Genomic DNA, 22240 nt, shown 5'->3' with positions numbered 1-22240 from the left:
GTGAGGTAACCTAGACCCAAGAAGATGAACATGGGATGTACTCACTCATAATCTGTTTCTAGCTATAAATAAAGGATTTCGAGCCTATAATTTGTAAAAAATCCTAGAGAAGCTAAATAAGAAGGTGAATCCAAAGAAAAACATATAGTAATCCTCCTTGATATTGGAAGTAGACAAGATTGCCGGACAAAAAATGGGAACTTGGGGGTGTGGTGGGATGGGGGTATGGGGGGATGGGGAAAGATGTGTTAAGTGGAGGATGGGAAGAGCTTGGGGGAATAGGATGGTTTGGATATAGGAAGGGTGGATATGGGAACAAGGCATTATATATCTTAATTAAGGGAGTCATTCTAGGGTTAGCAGAGACTTGACCCTAGAGGGATTCCAAGGTGTCCAGGAAGATGCCCCCAGCTAGTTCCTTGGGCAGCTGAGGAGAGAGTGCCAGAAATGTCCAGATCCTATTGCCATACTCATGAATATCTTGCATATCACCATAGAACCTTCACCTGGCGTTGAATGGAGAAAATGACAGAGCCCCACATAGGCGCACCGAACTGAGCTCCCAAGGTCCTGATGAGGAGCAAAAGGAGGGAGATCATGAGCAAGGAAGTCAGGACCGTGAGGAGTGCGTTTAACCATTGAGATGGCGGGACAGATCTAACGGGAGACTACCAAGTCCATTTGGAATGGGACTGATGCAACAGGGGACCAAACCGGACTCTCTGAATGTGGCTGACGGTGGAGGAGGACTGAGAAACCAAGGACTATAATGGCGATGAGCTTGAACTCTACAGCATGGACAGGCTCACTGTGAGCCTTGTCAGTTTGGGTGCTCACCTTCCTGGACTTAGGGGGAGCTGGGAAGACCTTGGAATTAATATAGTGAAGGGAACCCTGATGGCTCTTTGGCTTGGAGAGGGAGGGAGTGGGGGTTATGGTTGGAAGCGAGGGGGAGGGAAGGGGGAGAATGAGGGGAGAGATGGAAATTTTTTTTTAAAAAAAATAAAGAAGAAAAAATTAAAAATAAAAACAAACAATAAATTTAATTTTGATTTCACAGTATTACAATTGTCATGTAAAAGTAATAAAACATTTAATAACAGATAATTTAATTAGCACAAATTTTTACCAAGTAACAGTAAATTGTTAATAATAGTATTTTTTATTATGTGCACATACACTGTGCCAAAAAACAAAGGCATAGGGATAAAGAACACTCGAGAAAGAACAATTTTAAGAAATGTTTCTGATTTTTTTTTTGTAAATTGTCATTTGTTTTTATTGTTGCCTGCTTGCATTCTAAGAGAAGAAAGTGCCTGGAGTTTGCTGTGTTGAGAGATGAGAGGATCTTGAAGGAGTTAGGGAGGAAAGCCATGATCAGAGTATACTGTATGAAAAAAAAATCCAATAAAAAATAAAAATAAATGTTTCTGATAAGCCATAACCACAGGAGATATTAGCTGTAAGTTATGTTATTGCTATTAGCTCTGTTCCCAAGAGCAATGCATGGCAACCAAAACCAGCTAGAAAAACTTGCAGAAATGCAAGACCTTGGGCCTTACCTATAATACATTTGAAGTGAGGCACAAGCATTTCAGTTTCTCACCCTTTCATGCTATCAAACAGCAGTTGGTCATATTGAACTCTACTGCTCTGGAACACAGGTCAATAGCTAAGGCTAAAATTTGGCTAATTTTTATGAATCAATTTTTAATGGATTCTAAACACATTCATGTATTTATACCTTCTGCTTTTTTGCCTCAAAATAAGAGAGAATATTGTGACAAATAGAATCTAGCCTATAAAGTTTTAAATATCTACTACTTCAATATGGCCCTTCAGAAAAATATTTATTAATGTGTACTTTCAATATACTATGCTTTTCTATTTTCTAGTTGAAATTTTTAAAAAGTTATTTATCATTATCAAATATGAAGGGACACAGATTATTGGAGTACTTATAAGCTAATAAAATGATTCCCATCACCCTCTTCCTCCTACTGGGTTGCCTCATTCAGCCTTGATGAGGCTTTCTTCCTAGAGCATCCTGTTATATCATGTTCAGTTGATATCCCTGGCAGGCCTGCTCCTTTCTGAAGGGAAATGGAGGAGCAATGGATCTGGAAAAGAAGGCAGGTGGAAGGGAAATGAGAGGAGTGATGAGGGGAGCTGCATTCAGAATATATTGTATGAGAAAAGAATAAAGAAAAAAGAAAGAAAATTAATAAAATTCAAAAAATGTTTCCCACCATCGAAAAAAGAAGGTGTACCCAAAGAAAAACATATAGTAATCCTCCTGGATATTGGAAGTAGACACGATTGCCAGGCAAAAATTGGGAACTTGAGGGTGGGGCAAGACGGGGCCAAGGGAAGATGGGGAGAGAAAAGCGTGAAGGGGAGAATGGGGGGAGCTAGGAGGAATGGGATGCTTGGGATAAAGGAAAGGGTGGATATGGGAGCAGGGAAGCATATATCTTAATTTAGGGATCCACCTGAGGTTGTCAAGAGACTTGACTCTAGAGGGGTTCCCGGGTTTCCAGGGAGATGCCCCCAGCTAGTTCCTTGGGCAGCATGAGGAGAGGGAGCCTGAACGGGCCAGTTCCTATAGCCATATCTGATGAATTTCTTGCATATCACCATAGAACCTCCACCTGGCAATAGATGAAGTAAATGACAGAGCCCCACATTGGAGCACTGGACTGTGCTCCCAAGGTCCTGATGAGGAGCAGAAGGAGGCAGAACATGGGAAAGAAAGTCAGGACCGTGAGGGGGGTGCGTTCACGCATGGAGACAGTGAGACAGAACTACTGGGAGATCAACAACAACCAGTTGGAATGGGACGGATTGGGACATGAGACAAACCATGACTCTCTGAATGTGGCCGACGGTGGAGGCTGACTGTGAAGCCAAGGACAATGGCACTGGGCTTTGATTCTTCTGCATGGACAGGCTCTGTGGGAGCCTTCTCAGCTTGGTTGATCACCTTCCTGGACCTGGGGGGATTTGGGAGGACCTTGATCTTAACATAGAGTAGGGAACCCCGATGGCTCCTTGGCCTGGAGAGGGAGGGAGGGAGTGTGGGTGGAGAGGAGAGGAGAGAAGGGGAAGGAGGAGGGGAGGAGATGGAAATTTTTAAATATATAAAATAAACCATATAAAAAATTTGAAGCATATCTGTTGGAGATATTGGATAACTTTTGCCTAACCCTCTCATCTGTTACCTTCTCTTCATTCAGAATACAGGAACATACTATGCACTAACTATACATAACACCCTTTAAAAAACACCTAAATACTCTTATAGGTTTAATTATTATTAGCTCTTTCTTTATTTAAATATTCTGACTCATGTCTCTAATAACTCCTTAGTGATAGTAACAACTTGGCACTTTCAACCCTTGGGTTTCTGCACTCTTTTCTTTCAAAGGTAATAACCATGGATGTAAAAAAGAAATGTTAATGATGAATATTAGGATGGTATAAAGAAAAGATACACATGTATTCTGGAGACACACTGGTTCAAGTTAATAGTCTATATTACTGCTCAAAGATAAGGTCCCTGGCGTGTGGGGAGTGACAGAATGTGACAGTTGGTTTTATAATTGTTATCACTGTTGGGGAAAGCCAAAACTATGAAACAACTCTGAGATAACAATGATCTTATAAAAACTGTTCAATATGGACCACAAGGGAGATAATTATGCAATATGAGCTTATAAATTTGCTTGCAGGCAAACATCTTGTATTGTATTTAATCTGCAACATTTCTATCCCCAAATTCTAGTGAAGAGCAGTACACCAATAATGACATTCCCAATCTTCAATTTTTTCACATGCTACATTTACAAATTTAAAAATTGGTAATGATTGTCCCACAGTGGTCATAGTATCTGAAATAAATAATATGCAACACAATGAGGGTTAAACTGAAGTGCTTTCCAAGCTCCATTCCAAAGTGCAGTCACACTCAGGCACATGGATAAAACCAAGGGCTCAACTTTCCAAAGACTGAGAATGATGTCCTTATTTCTCCATTTTTATGATTGGGAAGTTGGCCGAGTTCTCAGCCCAAGGTGATATTGGAAAAACACCTGGGATATCAGAACTGGGAATAACCCTCACTCAAGTTGATCTTACATGTCTGCTTTTATGTTCAAAAGCATAGGTATGACACAGTGCTAATCAATGTGACACTAGGGCTAGCTCCTTTAATAAACTGGTCATTTCTCTGTAACTAAAAAATTTATAGGACATATGATATTTGTCTTTCTGGGTCTGGGTTACCTCACTCAATATGATGCTTTCTAGATCCACTGATTTGCCTAAAATTTCAAGATGTCATTATTTTTTTCCACTCCATTGTGTAAATGTACCACATTTTCTTTATTCTTTCTTCAGTTGAGGGGTAGTTAGGTTGTTTCCTAGGTTCTGGCTATGACAAACAAAGCTGCTATACACATAGTTGAGAACATGTTCTTGTGGTATGATTGAACATCCTTTCGGTATATACACAAGAGTGTTATTGCTGGGTCTTGAGGTAGGTTGTTTCCTAATATACTGAGATATCACTGTACTGATTTCCAAAGCAGTTGTACCAGTTTGCACTAATCCAGTAATAGAGGAGTGTTCCCTTTATCCCCCATCCTCTCCAGTGTAAGTTGTCATCAGTGTTTTTGATCTTGGCCATTCTGGCAGGTGTAAGAGTTGTTTTGATTTGCATTTCTCTGATGGATAAGGAGGTTGAGCATTTCCTTAAGTGTATTTCAGTCATTTTAGATTCATCTGTTGAGAGTTCTTTGTACCCTATTTTTATTGGATTATTTTTTCTTTTGGTGAGCAATTTCTTGAGTTCTTTGTATATGTTGGAGATCAGCTCTCTGTCCGATGTAGGGTTGGTGATGATCTTTTCTCATTCTTTAGATTTCTATTTGATTTGCTTGACAATGTCCTTTGCTTTGCCGAGGCTTCTCATTTTCAGGAGGTCCCATTTATTAATTGTTGTCTCATTGTCTGTGCTACTGGGGTGGTCTCCTGTGCCAGTGTGTAAAAAATTGCTTCCCATAAGTGGCTTTTAGGCAGAAAACAAAGAAAAACCAGCCTACAATTCACAACCTTAGAGAATCTAGACAAAGAGCTTCCTAAGAGAGATATACATGGATCTAATCTACATGGGAATTAGAAAAAGAAAAAAATCTCTTAATTCATAGCTTGGGGCTTATGGAAGAGGGTAAAAGAGAGACGAGAGGAAAGGAGGAAAAAGGAGAATAGTTCAATAAAAACAGAATTTATTTTGCATGAATAAAATAGTAATAATGTTCCAACACTTTAACATTAAAAATAAATTTAAAAATGTAAAAATTATAATAATTACATCACAAAGATGAAATAAAGTCCTGCTTGAATCATGTTGTTTATATTGTTTATAAAAACTTTGTAAATGACCACAAATAGAAAATTAGAGCAGTCAGCAGGCTATGAAAATTTGAGACTAATGGCAATGTTTAGATGATATTGCCCAGCACCAATTACATCCTAGACCATCAGTTACTGTGTAGCAGCAGCCGTGTGAACACATAGTGTATAGGAAGTCATAGTCATATAGAGGAAACCTGTCCTGAGAAAGCTTATGCTGTCAGAAAAAAACCACTTCCAGAATTTAAGGGTGAACACCTTTCCTTTCATCCTGTAGCTGCCTCCTCCCACCACTGTCTCTACATTAGTGCAGAGAGCTGTCTGTCAATTCTTCCTATTATTTCCTGAAGTAGTAGACTTCCCTTTATGGAAAGAATATAGCAAAATCTGCTATATTGTAAGCTAGTCCATATATGCACACATGCATACATGTATGTGTTTCTGTTTTTCTATGGTATACTTTTTTAATTAGAGAAAGTAGTGGTTATCTTAGTTTTAAAAATTATTTTTTATTTTATGTGTTGAAGTATTTGCTCAATGCTTCTACCTGTGTACTGTGAGTGTGCAATATACCCTCTGAGACCAAAAGAGGGAGACAAATCTCCTGGAATTAGAATTACAGACAGGTAAGCTACCAAGTGGGTTCTAGGAATCAAACCAGGGTCCTCTGGAAGAGCAACAAGTGGTCTTAATCACCAAATCATCTCTCTAGACACCATAAGCAGAATATTGTGAGTATGAACACAGACAAGTGTCTTGAATTTTCTGGTAGTTATTCATTCTTGGACTATCTTATAGATGATGAACAATAAGCTATCCCTTTATATCTGTAGATTCTGCATCCAATGTTGCAACTGGTTGTGAATATAAGTATACACATATTTTGATAAAAAGCATTTTTATGGCAACTGGGAGGCTATAGTAGGAGACCTACAAATTCTAGGTTATAGAGTGAGACCCTTAACAAACCTATGAAAGATCTTTTTGAGCAGAAGACATTGTAGGCATCAAAGCTAATCTGTAGAATGATTGAAAATATGTAACAAGCTGTATATAGATTATGTGTAAATCCCTTGTAATTGTCATGAGTTTCTGTAGTGTCCAATGATTATGGTATCTATAGTCCTGAAACAATTACTCTACAGATTTTAAGGAACAGTTGTTCTTCTATCAGACACACTTCACACTACCATCAGAACTGAAACCTCTAATTTGAACATTGTGACAAAGACTTGAGAACCTCAAAAGTCCCCAGGGTAGCCTGAAACCCTCTCATTATAATACTTGACTTCTCTCCTCATCTTCCTCTTCTACACTCCCATCTGTCCCCACCCCAATATTGTCAGGTGATCTTGTCTATGTCGACTTTCCAGGTAAATCTATGTATGTTTTTCTTTGGGTTCGCCTCATTACTTAGCTTCTCAAGGATCATGAAGTACAAGCTCAATATCCGTTGCTTTACAGCTAGTATTCGCTTATGAGTGAGTACATACCATACTCATCTTTTTCAGTCTGGGTTACCTCACTCAGGATGGTGTTTTCTAGTTCCATCTATTTACATCCTAATTTAGAGATGTCATTTTTTTTTACTCCTGAGTAGTACTCTAATGTGTAAATGTGCCACATTTTCTTATCCATTTTTCAGTTAAGGGGCATCTAGGTTTTTTCCACATTCTGGCTATTGTAAATAATGCTGCTATGAACATAGTTGAGCAAATTTCTTTGTAATATGGTTGAGTATCTTTTGGGTATATGCCCAAGACTGGTAATGCTGGATCCTGTGGTAGGTTGATTCCCAATTTTCTGAGAAACGGCCATACTAATTTCCAAAGTGGTTGAACAAACTTGCAGTCACACCAGCAATGGATGAGTGTTCCCCTTACTCCACATCCTCTCCAGCATAAGCAATTATTAGTGTTTTTGATCTTTGCCATTCTGACAAGTGTAAGACGGTATCTCAGGGTTGTTTTAATTTGCATTTCCCTGATAGCTAAGGATATTGAACACATCCTTCAGTATCGTTCTGTCCATTTGAAATTCTTCTGTTGAGAATTCTGTTTAGTTCTGTACTCCATTTTTTTCATTAGGTTATTTGAAATTTTGATGTCTAATTTCTTGAGTTTATATATTTTGGAGATCAATCCTTTGTCTGATGTGGTGTTGATGAAGATCTTTTCCCATTCAGTAGGCTGAAGTTTTTGTTTTATTTATTGTGTCCTTTACTTCATAAGCTTCTTAGTTTTAGGAGGTCCCATTTATTTATTGTTCCTTTCAGTGTCTGAGCTACTAGTGCTATACTTAAGAAGTGGTCTCCTGTGCTCATGCATTGAATGCTACTTCCCACTTTCTCTTCTATCAGATTCAGTGTGGCCATATTTATATTGAGGTTTTTCATCCATTTGGACTTGGGTTTTGTACATGGGGATAGATTTAGATCTATTTACATTCTTCTACATGTTGACATCCAGTTATTCCATTGTTGAAGATGCTGTCTTTTTTCGATGGTATAATTTTAGCTTCTTTGTCAAAATCAGATGTTCTTAGGTGTGTGAATTAATATCAGTGTCTTCAATTCTATTCTATTGGTCAACCTGTCTGTTTTTATGCCAATACCAAACTGTTATCATTGCTGTAGCTCTATAATAGAGCTTGATGTGAGAGATGGTGATGCCTCCAGAAGGAAGTTGCTTTATTAAACAGGATTCTATTTTCTATCATTTTTTGATTTTTGTTTTTCCATATGAAGTTGATTATTGTTCTTTCAAGGTCTGTGGAGAATTGTGTTGGGATTTTGATGGGGTATTGCATTGAATTTATATATTGATTTTGGTAGGATTGACATTTTCATCATGTTGATCCTACCTATCTAAAAGCAAGTGAGATCTTTTCATTTTCTAATATCTTTTTTTCAATTTCTTTCTTCAAAGACTTAAAGTTCTTGTCAAACAGGACTTTCACTTCTTTGGTTAGTGTTACCTGAAGATATTTTTTACTATTTGTGGCTACTGTGTGGGTGATGTTTCTCTGATTTCTTTCTCAGCTTCTTTATCATTGCATATAGGACGACTACTGATTTTTTTGAGTTAATCTTGTATCCTGTTACATTATTGAAGGTATTTATCAGCTGTAGAAATTTCCTGGTAGAGTTTTTGGGGTCACTTATGTACACTCATTTTATATTCTAGTAACAAAAGTTTGACTTCTTCCTTTCCAATTTGAATTCATTTGATATCATTTTGCTGTATTGTTGCTCCAGCCAGAACTACAAGAACTATGTTGAAGAAATATGGAGAGAGTGGAAGTCTTATTTTAGTGTGATCAATTTGAGTTTCTCTCTGTTTAGTTTAATGTTGGCTGTCAGCATGCTGTACATTGCTTTTATTTAGTTTAGATATGTTCCTTGTATTCCTGATCTCTCCAAGACCTTTATTGTGAAGGGGTGTTGGATTTTGTTGAACGCTTTTTGAGGATCTAATGAGATGATCATGTCTTATTTCTCTCAGTTTATTCATATGATGGATTATATTGATAGATTTTCATATCTTGAACAATCCCTGAATCTCTGGAATGAAACCACCTGGATCATGGTCGATGATTTTTTAAATGTGTTCTTGAATTTGGTTTACCAGTATTTTATTGATTATTTTCCTTAGTTATTTATTTCTATTTCTATTTCTATTTTATTTTATTTTATTTTATTTTATTTTATTTTATTTTATTTTTATGATCTTTTCTTTTAAATGGCTGGTCTTAGCTTGGCTTGTTTCTAGCCAGCTTTTCTATTATTATTATTATTATTATTATTATTATTATTATTATTTTATTTGTTTATTTTTTATTAAAATTTCCACCTCCTCCCCTCCTCCTATTTCCCTTTCCCTCCCCCCTACTCTCCTCTGCCTCCCTCTCCAGTCCAAAGAGCAGTCAGAGTTCCCTGCCCTGTGGGAAGTCCAAGGTCCTCCCCACTCCATCCAGGTCTAGGAAGGTGAGCATCCAAACAGACTAGGCTCCCATAAGCCAATACACATGCAGTAGGATCAAAACCCAGTGCCATTGTCCTTGGCTTCTCAGTCAGCCCTCCTTGTCAGCCACATTCAGAGAGTCTGGTTTGATCACATGCTCCATCAGTCCCAGTCTAGCTGGCCTTGGTGAACCCCCATTAGATCAGCCCTACCCTCTCAGTAGATGGGCATACCCCTTGCGGTCCCTGACTTCCTTGCTCATGTTCTCCCTCCTTCTGCTCCTTATTCGGTCCTGGGAAAACTCAGTCCAGTGCTCCAATGTGGGTCTCTGTCTCTATCTTCATCCATTGCCAGATGAAGATTCATTCATGGTGATATGCAAGGATATTCATCAGTATGGCTATAGGATAGGGCCATTTCAGGCTCCCTCTCGTCAGCTGCCCAACAAAACTAGCTGGGGACATCTCCATTGGTACCTGGGAACACCTCTAGAGTCAAGTCTCTTGCCAACCCTAAAATGGCTCTGTTAATTAAGACATATACTTTCCTGATCCCATATCACCCTTTCTCCATACCAACCTGTCCCCTTCCCCAAGCTCTCCCCATCCTTCCTCACCATTTTTCTCCCAATCTCCCCTTATTCACCCACCCCCAAGTTCCCAATTTTTGCCTGGGAATCTTGTCTCCTTCCAATATCCAGGAGGATAACTATTTGTTTTTCTTTGGGTTCACCTTCTTATTTAGCTTCTCTAGGATCACGAATTATAGGCTCAATGTCCTTTATTTATGGATTAGAATCCACTATGAGTGAGTACATACCATATTAATCTTTTTTGGTCTGGGTTACCCTCACTCAGGATAGTGTTTTTTATTTCCATCCATTTGCCTGCAAAATTCAAGATGTCATTGTTTTTACTCCTGAGTAAACTCTAAAGTGTATATGTGCAACACCTTCCTTATCCATTCTTCCATTGAAGGGCATCTAGGTTATGTCCAGGTTCTGGCTATTACAAATAATGCTGCTATGAACATAGTTGAACAAATGCTTTGTTAGTATGATAGGACATCTCTTGGGTATATTCCCAAGAGTGGTATTGCTGGGTCCTGGGGTAGGTTGATCCTGAATTACCTTGAGAAACCACCACACTGCTTTCCAAAGGGGTTGCACAAGTGTGCATTCCCACCAGCAATGGATGAGTGTACCCTTACTCCACATCCTCTCCAAAAAAGGCTATTATTAGTGTTTTTAATTTTAGCCATTCTGACAGGTATAAGATTGTATCTCATATTTTGTCCAGCAATCTTGTCTACTTCCAGTATCCAGGAGGATAACTATATGTTTTTCTTTGGGTTTCACCTTCTTATATAGCTTTCTCTAGGATTTTTTATGAATTATAGGCTCGATTGTCCTTTATTTATGGCTAGAAACTAATTATGAGTGAGTACATCCCATGTTCATCTTTTTGGGCCTGGGTTACCTCACTCAGGATGGTGTTTCTATTTCCACCTATTTGCATGCAAAATTCAAGATGTCATTGTTTTTTACCGCTGAGTAGTACTCTAATATGTATATATTCCACACTTCTTCCAACTGAAGGGCATCTAGGTTGTTTCCAGGTTCTGGCTATTACAAATAATGCTGCTATAAAACATAGTTGAACAAATGCTTTTATAATATGATTGGGCATACTCTTGGGTAAATTCCAAGAGTGGGATTGCTGGGTCCTGGGGTAGGTTGATCCCGAATTTCCTGAGAGAAACTCCACACTGCTTTCCAAAGTGGTTGCACAAGTTTGCATTCCCACAGCAATGGATGAGTGTACTCCTTACTCAACATGCTCTCCAGCAAGGCTATCATTGGTGTTTTTGATTTTAGCCATTCTGACAGGTGTAAGATGGTATCTCAAAGTTGTTTTGATTTGCATTCCCTGATTGCTAAGGAGGTTGAGTATGCCCCTTAAGTGTCTTTTGACCACTTCGAACTTCTTCTGTTGAGAATTCTCTGTTCAGTTCAGTGCCCCATTTTTAATTGGGTTAATTAGCATTTAAAGTCTAGTCTCTTGAGTTCCTTATATATTTTGGAGATCAGACCTTTGTCTGTTGTGGGGTTGGTGAAGATCTTTTCCCAGTCAGTAGGCTGCCTTTTTTGTCTTAGTGACAGAGTCCTTTGCTTTACAGAAGCTGCTCAGGGGGATGGGGAGAGAAAAGTGTGAAGTGGAGGATGGCAAGAGCTTGGGGAATAGGATGGTTTGGATATAGGAAGGGTTGGATATGGGAACAAGGAATTATATATCTTAGTTAAGGGAGGCCATTCTAGGGTTGGCAGAGACTTGATTCTAGAGGGGTTCCCAGGTGTCCAGGAAGATGCCCCCAGCTAGTTCCTTGGGCAGCTGAGGAGAGGGTGCCAGAAATGTTCAGATCCTATTGCCATACTCATGAATATCTTGCATATCACCCATAGAACCTTCACCTGGCATTGGATGGAGTAAAGGACAGAGCCCCACATAGGAGCACCGGACTGAGCTCCCAAGGTCCTGATGAGGAGCAAAAGGAGGGAGATCATGAGCAAGGAAGTCAGGACCGTGAGGAGTGCATTTACCCATTGAGACGGTGGGACAAGTTCATTTGGAATGGGACTGATAGAACAGGGAACCAAACCGGACTCTCTGAATGTGGCTGACGGTGGAGGAGGACTGAGAAACCAAGGACAACGGCAATGAGCATGAACTCTACAGCATGGACGGGCTCACTGTGAGCATTGTCAGTTTGGTTGCTCACCTTCCTGGACTTAGGGGGAGCTTGAGGACCTTGGACTTAACATAGTGAAGGGAACCCTGATGGTTCTTTGTCTTGGAGAGGGGTGGAGTGGGGGTATGGTTGGAAGAGAGGGGAGGGAAGGGGGAGGCAGAGGGGTGGAGATGGAAATTTTTAATAAAAAAAAATGAGAAAAAAAGGATTGTTTCTCAAAGTTGTCTTGATTTGCATTTTCCTGATCGCTAAGGATGTTGAGCATGACCTTAAATGTCTTTGGGCCATTTGAACGTCTTCTGTTGAGAATTCTTTGTTTAGTTCAGTGCCCCATTTTTTAATTGGGTTAATTAGCATTTTAAAGTCTGGTTTCTTGAGTTCTTTATATATTTTGGAAATCAGACCTTTGTTCGTTGCAGGATTGGTGAAGATCTTTTCCAAGTCAGTAGGCTGCCTTTTTGTCTTAATGACAGTGTCCTTTGCTTTACAGAAGCTTGTTAGTTTTAGGAGGTCCCATTTATTCAATGTTGCCCTTATTTTCTGTGCTGCTGGTGTTATATTTAGGAAGTGGTCTCCTGTGCCCAAATGTTGTAGAGTACTTCCCACTTTCTCCTCTATCAGGTTCAGTGTGTTCAGATTAATATTGAGGTCTTTAATCCATTTGGACTTGAGTTTTGTGCATGGTGATAGATATGGATCTATTTTCATTCTTCTACAGGTTGACATCCAGTTCTGCCATCACCATTTGTTGAAGATGCTTTCTTTCTTCCATTGTATACTTTTAGTTCCTTTGTTGAAAATCGGTGTTCATAGTTTTGTGGGTTAATATCCGGGTCTTCTATTCAATTGCATTGGTTGACTTCTCTGTTTTTATGCCAATACCAAGCTGTTTTCAGTACTGTAGCTCTGTAATAGATTTTGAAGTCAGGGATGGTAATGCCTCCAGAAGTTCCGTTTTTTTTTTTCTTTTTCTTTTCTTTTTTTTTCTTTTTTTCTTTTTTTTCTTTTTTTTTCTTCTTTTTTTATTATATTTAAAAATTTCCATCTCCTTCCCTCCTCCTCCCCCCTGCCTCCCCTCCTCCTCCTCCTTCCCTCCCCTCCACTCCACCCATACCTCCCCTCCCTCCCTCTCAAGGCCAAGGAGCCATCAGGGTTCCCCACTCTATGCTAAGACCAAGGTACTCCCAACTCCCCCCAGGTCCAGGAAGGTGATCGACCAAGCTGAGAAGGCTCCCACAGAGCCCGTCCATGCAGAAGAATCAGAGCCCAGAGCCATTGTCCTTTGCTTCTCAGTCAGCCCCCGCTGTTGGCCACATTCAGAGAGACGGGTTTGGTCGCATGATCCATCAGTCCCATTCCAACTGGAGTTGGTGATCTCCCATTAGTTCTGTCCCACCGTCTCCATGAGTGAACGCACCCCTCTCGTTCCTGACTTTCTCCCTCATGTTCTCGCTTCTTCTGCTCCTCATCAGGACCTTGGGAGCTCAGTCCAGTGCTCCAATGTGGGGCTCAGTCACCTTCCCCATCTGTCGCCAGCTGGAGGTTCCCTCACGGTCCTGACTTTCTTTCTCATGTTCTCTCTCCTTCTGCTCCTCATCAGGACCTTGGGAGCTCAGTCCGGTGCTCCAATGTGGGGCTCTGTCATTTTCTTCATCTATCATCAGGTGGAGGTTCTATGGTGAAGAAGTTCCTTTATTGTATAAGATTGTTTGGCTAGCCTGGGTTTTTTGTTTTTCCACATAAAGTTGATTAGTTTTGCATTCATGTTCAAGAGTGAGATTTTTCTCTTTTTTGATGAGTCTTTGTGTGGTTTATCAGGGTAACTGTAGCCTCATAAAAAGAGTTTGTCAATGACCCTTCTGTTTTTATTATGTAGCATACTTTGAGGGGTATACGTATTCACTCTTCTTAGAAATTCTAGTAGAATACTACAGTAAAACCTTGTGGCCTTTTTTTTAAGGGAAAGGAGGCTTTTGAGGAGAGCATCTATTTTGTAGCATTTTATAGGTTTATTTAAATTGTTCTCCTGTTCTTGACTTAATTTTGGTATATGGTATCTATTCAGAAATTATCCATTTCTTTTACATTTTCCAATTTTGTGGAGTAGAGATTTTTGTAGTTTTACCTAATGATTCTTTTTATTTTTTCAGTGTCTGTTGTTATGTCTCCCTTTCTCCTTTCATTTCTGATTTTGATAATTTGAATCTTATTTCTCTGCCTTTTGATTAGTTTGGATAAGGGTTTGTTTATCTTATTGTTTTTCTCAAAGAATCAGCTCTTTGTTTCATTGATTTTTGTATTATTTTCTTTGTTTCTATTTTATTGATATCAGCTGTAAGTTTGATTTCTTCCTGTCATCTACTCCTTCTTGTTGAGTTTGCTTTTTGTTCTAGAGCTTTCAGTATGCTATAAGTCTCTAGGGTGAACTTTCTCCACTTTCTTTATGTGTTGTGAACTCTCTACTTAACACTCTAAAATTATAACACAGAGTGTTCTTATCTAGAAATGTTTATATAAAGATCCAGGAAATGTGAGAGAAAAGTTCCCTCAGATACAAAGGGAATAATACAATACTATCAGCTACATTTTATCATATTATCAAATTCTGAATGCTCTACCATAAGACTTCAAAGATTTGAAATCCCAGATGATCAAGGGGATCTTGGCTTCTGATCAGATGAGAATCAATACCTCGGTTACTGAGGAGAACTTTAATTTCCCCTGGGGTCTCTTGTAGAATGATTTCTAAAAATTTAACAGCCAAAATGCTCCAGGGAATGGTCTGGAAATAACAGCTCTTAGGAACTCTGGTTTGAAGACATCCTGGAAGAACCTCCTCCAAGCTGGTAGTTGAATTTGTGATTGATCTCCTCACAAACAGCATCCTTGCATCAGGACAGAGTAAGACTCACAGCGCAGATGATGTCTCAGTCTCACTATCTTTGGGAAACAGCAATGGAGGTTACTTGTTAGGATAAGGAAACTGGCTGCAGAAACCACACTCTGTTTGTCACTTTCTTTCCATCACTGGTCTCACTGTGCTGTGTTCACAACTGCCAGTGCTCCAGGTGAGGTTAAGAAGATAGTGAGGGGGGTTACTCCTTCCAGTGAGTCTGATTCTTCATTCCCTTCCCATAGGAAGTGTCTTTATCCTCTGCTCTTCTTGACTTTTACTTTTGAGCTCCCATATTCTCCTCTATCTCTTTTTCCATAAATGTCTCCACTTTGGTGTTCCTTTCTCACTTTCTTTTACAATTTGAATTTTGAACCAGGCATGTCCAGTATGCAGCCTGAGACTCCTAAACTGGAAAATGTGAGAAATGAGTTAGTACACACCTCTCCTTTTTCAAATCCAGTTTTTAAGTGTATTAATATAAATATGCCAGCATGAGACTTTTAATTGTTTCAGTAGTCTGCTTTTTATTAAACCAGTAGTATATGTCAGAAAATGTTGAATTACAATTGATAGAAATAAATGTATGTTTAAAGAATGTAGAATCAGCAACCCACTCTAAAATTATGGAGGCATATATTGGATAGTCTTAAATTTGCCTTTGAGACATATGTACAAATGTTTTATAGATTTTGTGAAAATAATAGCCAACCTACCTGTGCACTGAGTAGAAAACTTCAGAAAGCAGTTATGTTAAGGCTGTAAAGAAAAATGCTTATGGGGCAAGACCAATCCTGTTAAAGACTGTGAATCCCAGTTTTGATGAAAAAGAGTGTTTTTGTGTGAGATAGAGAGTGAGGGAGAGTTAAATGTTTATGCCGTGTCTATTGTCTAAAGTCATGTCACGAACTGAGGAACAATTGGGAATGACATGAAGTAGAAAAGAGATGTAGGTAAGGATGTTCATGTGTGTTCAACTTTCTTCATACATGGAGTTTGTTCTTGAGTGCTTCTATTTATCACGTTAGCCACAAATGATGATAATCTAACTGTGCTAGAATGTATATGCTTAGTCTTCTTTTATTATCTGCAATTTAAGTCTTCTTATAATTATATTGTATAATCTCAGATAAACAGTCAAAGTGTGTAGCAGTGCCATTAGAATTTTATTGTGTTTTATTTTCTGCCCAATCATGATGGTGATAAGATGGACACAGGAACATCAGTCAAATTTTTAAGATATTTTATTTGATGATGATAATGGTGAAGTTATGTTTTATTACAAAAACAAAGGCACACACATAGGATGTTTCAACAACACAAGATAAGAGATGTTTAAGAATTATTTGCACTCAGATGCACCATATAGAATAGAAAATGAAAGGCTATGGGAAGAGATGAGAGCTTTGCTTTCATAAAAGATTATCACAATACAGTATACTTAGGGGTTAAATGATATTGAAATTTTAAGAACTTAATGGTATGCATCATAGAAAGCATCATGAGAGAATGCTGAATGTGTACTTGATGAATTTAAAAATTAAATCACAGATAAAAATGGTGGAATAAAAGTATCATGTATGGTATATGGCTTTACCCTTTCTCTCAGAAATTATTTTCCGACATTGTGATTTATAAAACAATATTTATCTACCTTACCACAATCAATTATAGAATTTATTAGTGTTTTACATAACATAATATATGCTCAATCTCTAGAACTTTTTAAATTTATAAATCTGAAATTCTACCAATTGGTCAAAATTATACTCTTCCTTTCTATATGCCCTGATTTCTGTGAGTATAACCATTTCAGAAAGCACAAATGAGAGAATCCACAGTGTTTATCTTTTGCAACTGGTCTGTTTAGTTAGTAACAGTAGATTGTTAAAGCTCTTCTATGAATAGACTGACTGGAGAGCCTCATTTTATAGCTGAACAGAACAAATAGAACATATTTCTGTTATTGCATGCTAGGCTTGCTTCAACTATTTGCTCATTGTAACTTCTGTGATTATTTTTTCCACTTCAGCAATTTTAAAACAAAGTTATAAGAGTTAAATTAAGTAGAAAACAACATAAAATCTTCAAGAAAAGTTCTTAGTGTGTTTATAATGCTCACAGAGATGCCATCCTTCTGACAGTGCAACACCATCCTGTCACCTACAAGTTTATAATAGGTACCCACACAAACAAGTTACAGAGAAAACAATCTCAACCTCATAACATTATGAGTACTATTTAGGATTTTATTTTTTGCTCAATTCCAAGCTCTCCTTGACTGTGAAGCCTGGAGGCCACAGGACATACATGCATGGGAGCATAATTAAAGCAGGCTTGATATCGATTTGTATGGTTTCACCATTCACCCTTGTATGACATTACTAGGGTCTCAGGAAGAAGGGGTGAGCATTGTTTTTAAGCACACAATGTTTGCATCTAGAGAACTTGATTTCCCTCTAGACACTGGAGCTCTAAAAAATTCATGTCTTTAATTTGTAGTTTATTTTCATTATTTCCATAAAGTGTAGAATAAGTAACTTCTTCAGAAGAGCAGATGAGAAGATAAAACGAGGTCTCCACCCAACATCTGCTTACAGTGGGTGTTTACAAAGTTTCAGAATGAAGAGGAGAGGCTAGAAAGAGGAGCAGTGATGGAATAAGGAAGTTCTAGATTCTAAAGGATACAGTGACAAATACTATGTATTTTCTGATTACAAATACAAATATTTCTTTTGTTGTTGAGTATTCAGATAGTAAAAACAATCAAACTTGAAAAGACACTTGTCAGTTTTAATCTGATCACTCTCAGAAATACATGATCACTGCTTACTTGAAAGCACAAATGTTGAAGAGAGAATTACAGAGAAAAGTGTTCATTGTAATGTATTTTCTATGTACATAAATAATACTTATGCTGATTATAGTAGTTTGCATTTTCAGTAATTATGTATAGCTCATTTACATATCATATATTCAAAAGTATCATCCATCAGGTAAGATCTGAGGTAACTAATTTTTATTTGGGTGTGTTAAATTGTACTCAGATTCTAATTTACTATGTATTGTTAGTTCATATTTGTATTTCTTCCATAGTATTTGCCACCTATTTCTTTATTAGGTCATCATTGCACATTCTATAAAATGTTATTTTATGTCATATGCCACAGTAATTTCTTCATTCCTTTATTTCATTGCGTTTTGTGATAGTATATACTTAAGCTATGTCAGTAAAAGTTATCAGTTCCTTTTGACATTTGAAGCTCTGTAGTCAGGCTTAGACATGGATCTAATCTACATGGGTAGTAGAAAAAGACAAAATCTCCTGAGTAAATTGGGAGCATGGGGACTTTGGGAGAGGGCTGGAGCAGGGAGGAGTGGCAGGGGAGGGGAGAAGAAAAAAATGTACAGCTCAACAAAAATCAATAAAAAACCCTCAAAAAAGACATTTTATACTTAACAGAGTCAAGCAATAATATCACTACTTTTAAAAATATATTCTTATTTATGTATGTTTCTTTTCTTTGTGTGCAATGGATTGGCAAACATGCTGAAAACCAGTGGTATGTTTTTATTGTGATAAAACATGTGAGAACCGCTTATTTGTTCCTACCTTGTCAATCATTCAACTAAGACCTACTTAATGATGCAGATTAAATTTTCTTACTGAAAACACTAATTAGCATGAGCCTAATATTCAGATAACCTTACCTGATTGACTCCTATGGCAACTTACAGTGTCTGTTGTAATATACTCTGACATTATTTTCCTTGTGACTATATTGTCCTACTTCTAATTCTTGCAAATTTTATTTTAACAGTTTACTTATTAAAATATTTTATTATCTATTTTTATCCAGAATACATAGGCTAAATTGGAAGCAATCATTATATGTAAGTACAAAGAAGAGTAAATATCTTCTCATTTATATTCCCTGTTCCTGCTACGTTCCTCCACCCCAAGGATCATCATTATTCATTAATAGAGTGTTCTTGTGGGTTGGCTAACTATGCATACACTACTTTCTCTATGGCATACTATAATAATAGTTTCCAAGGACCCTCAATAAGGGATATTTTGTTCTTTTTTATTTACTTTTTGATTTTTCTATTTTTATTTAAAATGGATTTTTTCCTAAAATACATTTTAATTACAACCTTTGATTTCTTTATTCCTCTGAGATCTTACTTCCCCATCTCACCTCCCCTATTAAGAATAATAAACATTTCTGTCTTTCTTAGAAAACAATCAGGCATCTAAGAAATAATAGTAATATAAGATATGAAACAAAAGCAAGTAAATAGGACAAAAGAAACCAAAGAAGAAGCCAAAAGAAAAGCACAAGGAACAGATATAGGTGTAGGATCCCCCCTCTCTTTCTCTCTCTCACACACACAGAGCAAGAGAGAGAGAGAGAGGGGGGGATTATCTTTATATTTTTAATTTGGAAAAATGTTAATATAATTGTTTTGTACTTATATAGTAATGTTAATTTTTATTTTAAGAATACAAATAATATAGAAGGCTTTAAACTGTAGAGCTTTTATAAAATTTTATATTTTTGAAAATTTTATGCCTGAGTATAGATAGTATTTTAATAATTTTCGCCTCTCATCCACACTGATGTCTTCCATTAGACCTTATTCCCTCATTTCAATCTAGAATTGTCTTGCTGTTTTCAAAGATACACAATCAAATTATTTGCAAGGAATATCTGTCCCATTTCTCAATACCTGCCCTCTTAATAAATCTCCTTGCAACACTAAACCATTGGAAATAAAACTAAATATGCTTGAATGTTATTTGAGGTCTACTGATTTGCTTTGCTAGGTAGGTTATCTGTACACCATCAAGAAACAGAAGAGAAGATGTCTGTGTGCAAGAAGTAGATATGAACCATAGTCAGAGGGGGCTCACAAGACTTTAACCTTCTCTACAGATAACACTTGAAGAAGGAAGAAGAAGAAAACTTTCAGGATGCAGAGAGTCAGAGGTGCTCAGAGTTACTAGTATGGGAGTATTTATAAATAATTTTTATATTTTTTGATGAAAGAATGGCAGTAACTCTATATTATATACTTAAGTGACTTAAAGGAGAAAGAAATAAAAACATCACCAATGATGGCCACCAGGTGATACCAATAGATGAAAATTGGTGTCATGTGCAAAGATATAAAATTGTGCAGAAGACATACTTTGGAGAATTGAGGGTGTTAAGTGTAACAGCCAAAGACACAGCTATTTTTATTGTAACCCACAGAACTTTGTTTACATTGAACATAAATGAATTTGAGCTATAGACATGATCACTGAATATTAACACCATTATCATAACTTTCTATTTTTCACTCAAAAGTGTGATTCTTTAGAATTAATTTGCAAACTATGAAACAGAAAGGCTTCATAAATATTATCACAGAATATACAATGTCAAGCATAAGTAATTAAGGTCATCTAAACAGGCTAGCTCCAAAAAAACAGGTTAGCACCTCCGACCTACAAAAAGGATGAATATAATCTGAAGAGCATCAATATGCTGCTCATCTCATTAGGAGTTGGTATGCTATTTTTCTTTCTGTTGCCATTAAAAGTTGCAAGGGGAGAACAAAAATAATATTTGATTCTCTATTGTCAGTCCAAACAGTCCAAAAGAAAATTCAGTCATTCAGAACATGGAAATAGTTTTACAGAACTCAACGCCAATTTTGAATTAAGAAAATATCCAGTTATGTAGGTATTCTGAAGCAGCTGATACATGTGCATCTTTTTCCTTGAAGCTCTACTACAGAGATAAGTAATTATTCATGGGTGAGGACAACAGATCATCTGTGACAGAATTTATCTTCCTGGGCCTCTCACAGGACCCACAGACCCAAGCCCTGCTCTTCTTCCTCTTTCTCCTCATCTACCTCCTCACTGTGCTGGGAAATCTGCTGATCATTGTGCTCATCCACTCAGACCCCAGACTCCACACTCCCATGTACTTCTTCCTTAGGAACCTGTCCTTTGCCGATCTCTGCTTTTCTACCACCACAGTTCCACAGGTGCTCGTCCACTTCCTGGTGAAGAAAAAGACCATCTCTTTTGCTGGATGCTCTATTCAGTTAGTTATGTTACTTCTGGTTGGATGTACAGATTGTGCACTCCTGGCAGTGATGTCTTATGACCGATATGTTGCTGTCTGCAAGCCTCTGCACTACTCCACCATCATGACACACTGGGTTTGTGTCCAGCTGGCTGCAGGGTCCTGGGCCAGTGGTGCATTTGTGTCCATGATAGATGCCACATTCACTTTGCGTCTCCCTTACCGAGGAAGCAATGTCATTAACCACTTCTTTTGTGAACCTCCTGCCCTCCTGAAGTTGGCTACAGCAGACACCTACAGCACAGAAATGGCCATCTTTGCAATGGGTGTGATAATCCTCCTAGCTCCTGTCTCGCTCATCCTCATCTCCTACTGGAACATCATCTGCACCGTGATCCAGATGCAGTCTGGGGAGGGGAGGCTAAAGGTCTTCTCTACCTGCGGTTCCCACCTCATTGTTGTTGGTCTCTTCTATGGCTCAGCAATATTTGCCTACATGAGACCAAACTCCAAGACAATGAATGAAAAGGATAAAATGATTTCAGTGTTCTATTCAGCAGTGACCCCCATGCTTAATCCTATCATTTACAGCCTGAGGAACAAGGATGTTAAAGGGGCTTTCCGGAGAATTACTTCTAGATAGAGGTTGTGGGGAAAAGGGGACACTTCTGCATTGCCTGATGGAATGAAAGCTGGTACAGCCCCCTTGGATGTCAGTTTGGCGATTTCTCAGAAAATTAGGAAATAACCTTCCTCAAGACCCAGTAATACCACTTTTGGGTATATATCCAAAGGATGCTCAATCATGGCACAAGGACATGTACTCAACTATGTACATAGTAACATTGTTTGTCATATCCAGAACCTGGAAACAACCTAAATGCTCCACAACTGAAGAATGGATAAGGAAAATGTGGCATATTTATACAATGGAGTACTACACAGCTGAAAAAATAACGACATCTTGAATTTACAGGAAAATGGATGGAGTTAGAAAACATTATTTTGAGTGAGGTAACCCAGACACAGGAAGACAATTATCAAATATACTCACTCATAGGTTGTTTTTAAACATAAAACAATGAAATCCAGCCTGCAGTCCACAATCCCAGAGAACTTAGACAGCAATGAGGACAATA

The 22240-nt window shown here is 37.9% G+C and overlaps 1 protein-coding gene across 1 annotated transcript; it reads left to right on the top strand.

Moving 5' to 3' along the window:
- The first annotated feature begins 20820 nt into the window (after positions 1–20820).
- On the top strand, positions 20821–21744 carry LOC119821797 (olfactory receptor 2D3-like). Its single transcript, XM_038340916.1, has one exon. It carries the CDS (start codon positions 20821–20823, stop codon positions 21742–21744), a length of 924 nt encoding a protein of 307 aa, XP_038196844.1.
- The last annotated feature ends 496 nt before the right edge of the window (positions 21745–22240 follow it).

Source organism: Arvicola amphibius, chromosome 1 (assembly GCF_903992535.2).
Source record: "Arvicola amphibius chromosome 1, mArvAmp1.2, whole genome shotgun sequence".
Classification (NCBI taxonomy): domain Eukaryota; kingdom Metazoa; phylum Chordata; class Mammalia; order Rodentia; family Cricetidae; genus Arvicola; species Arvicola amphibius.
Note: the sequence above shows the minus strand (reverse complement) of the source record. Positions and strands in the feature narration are given on the sequence as shown.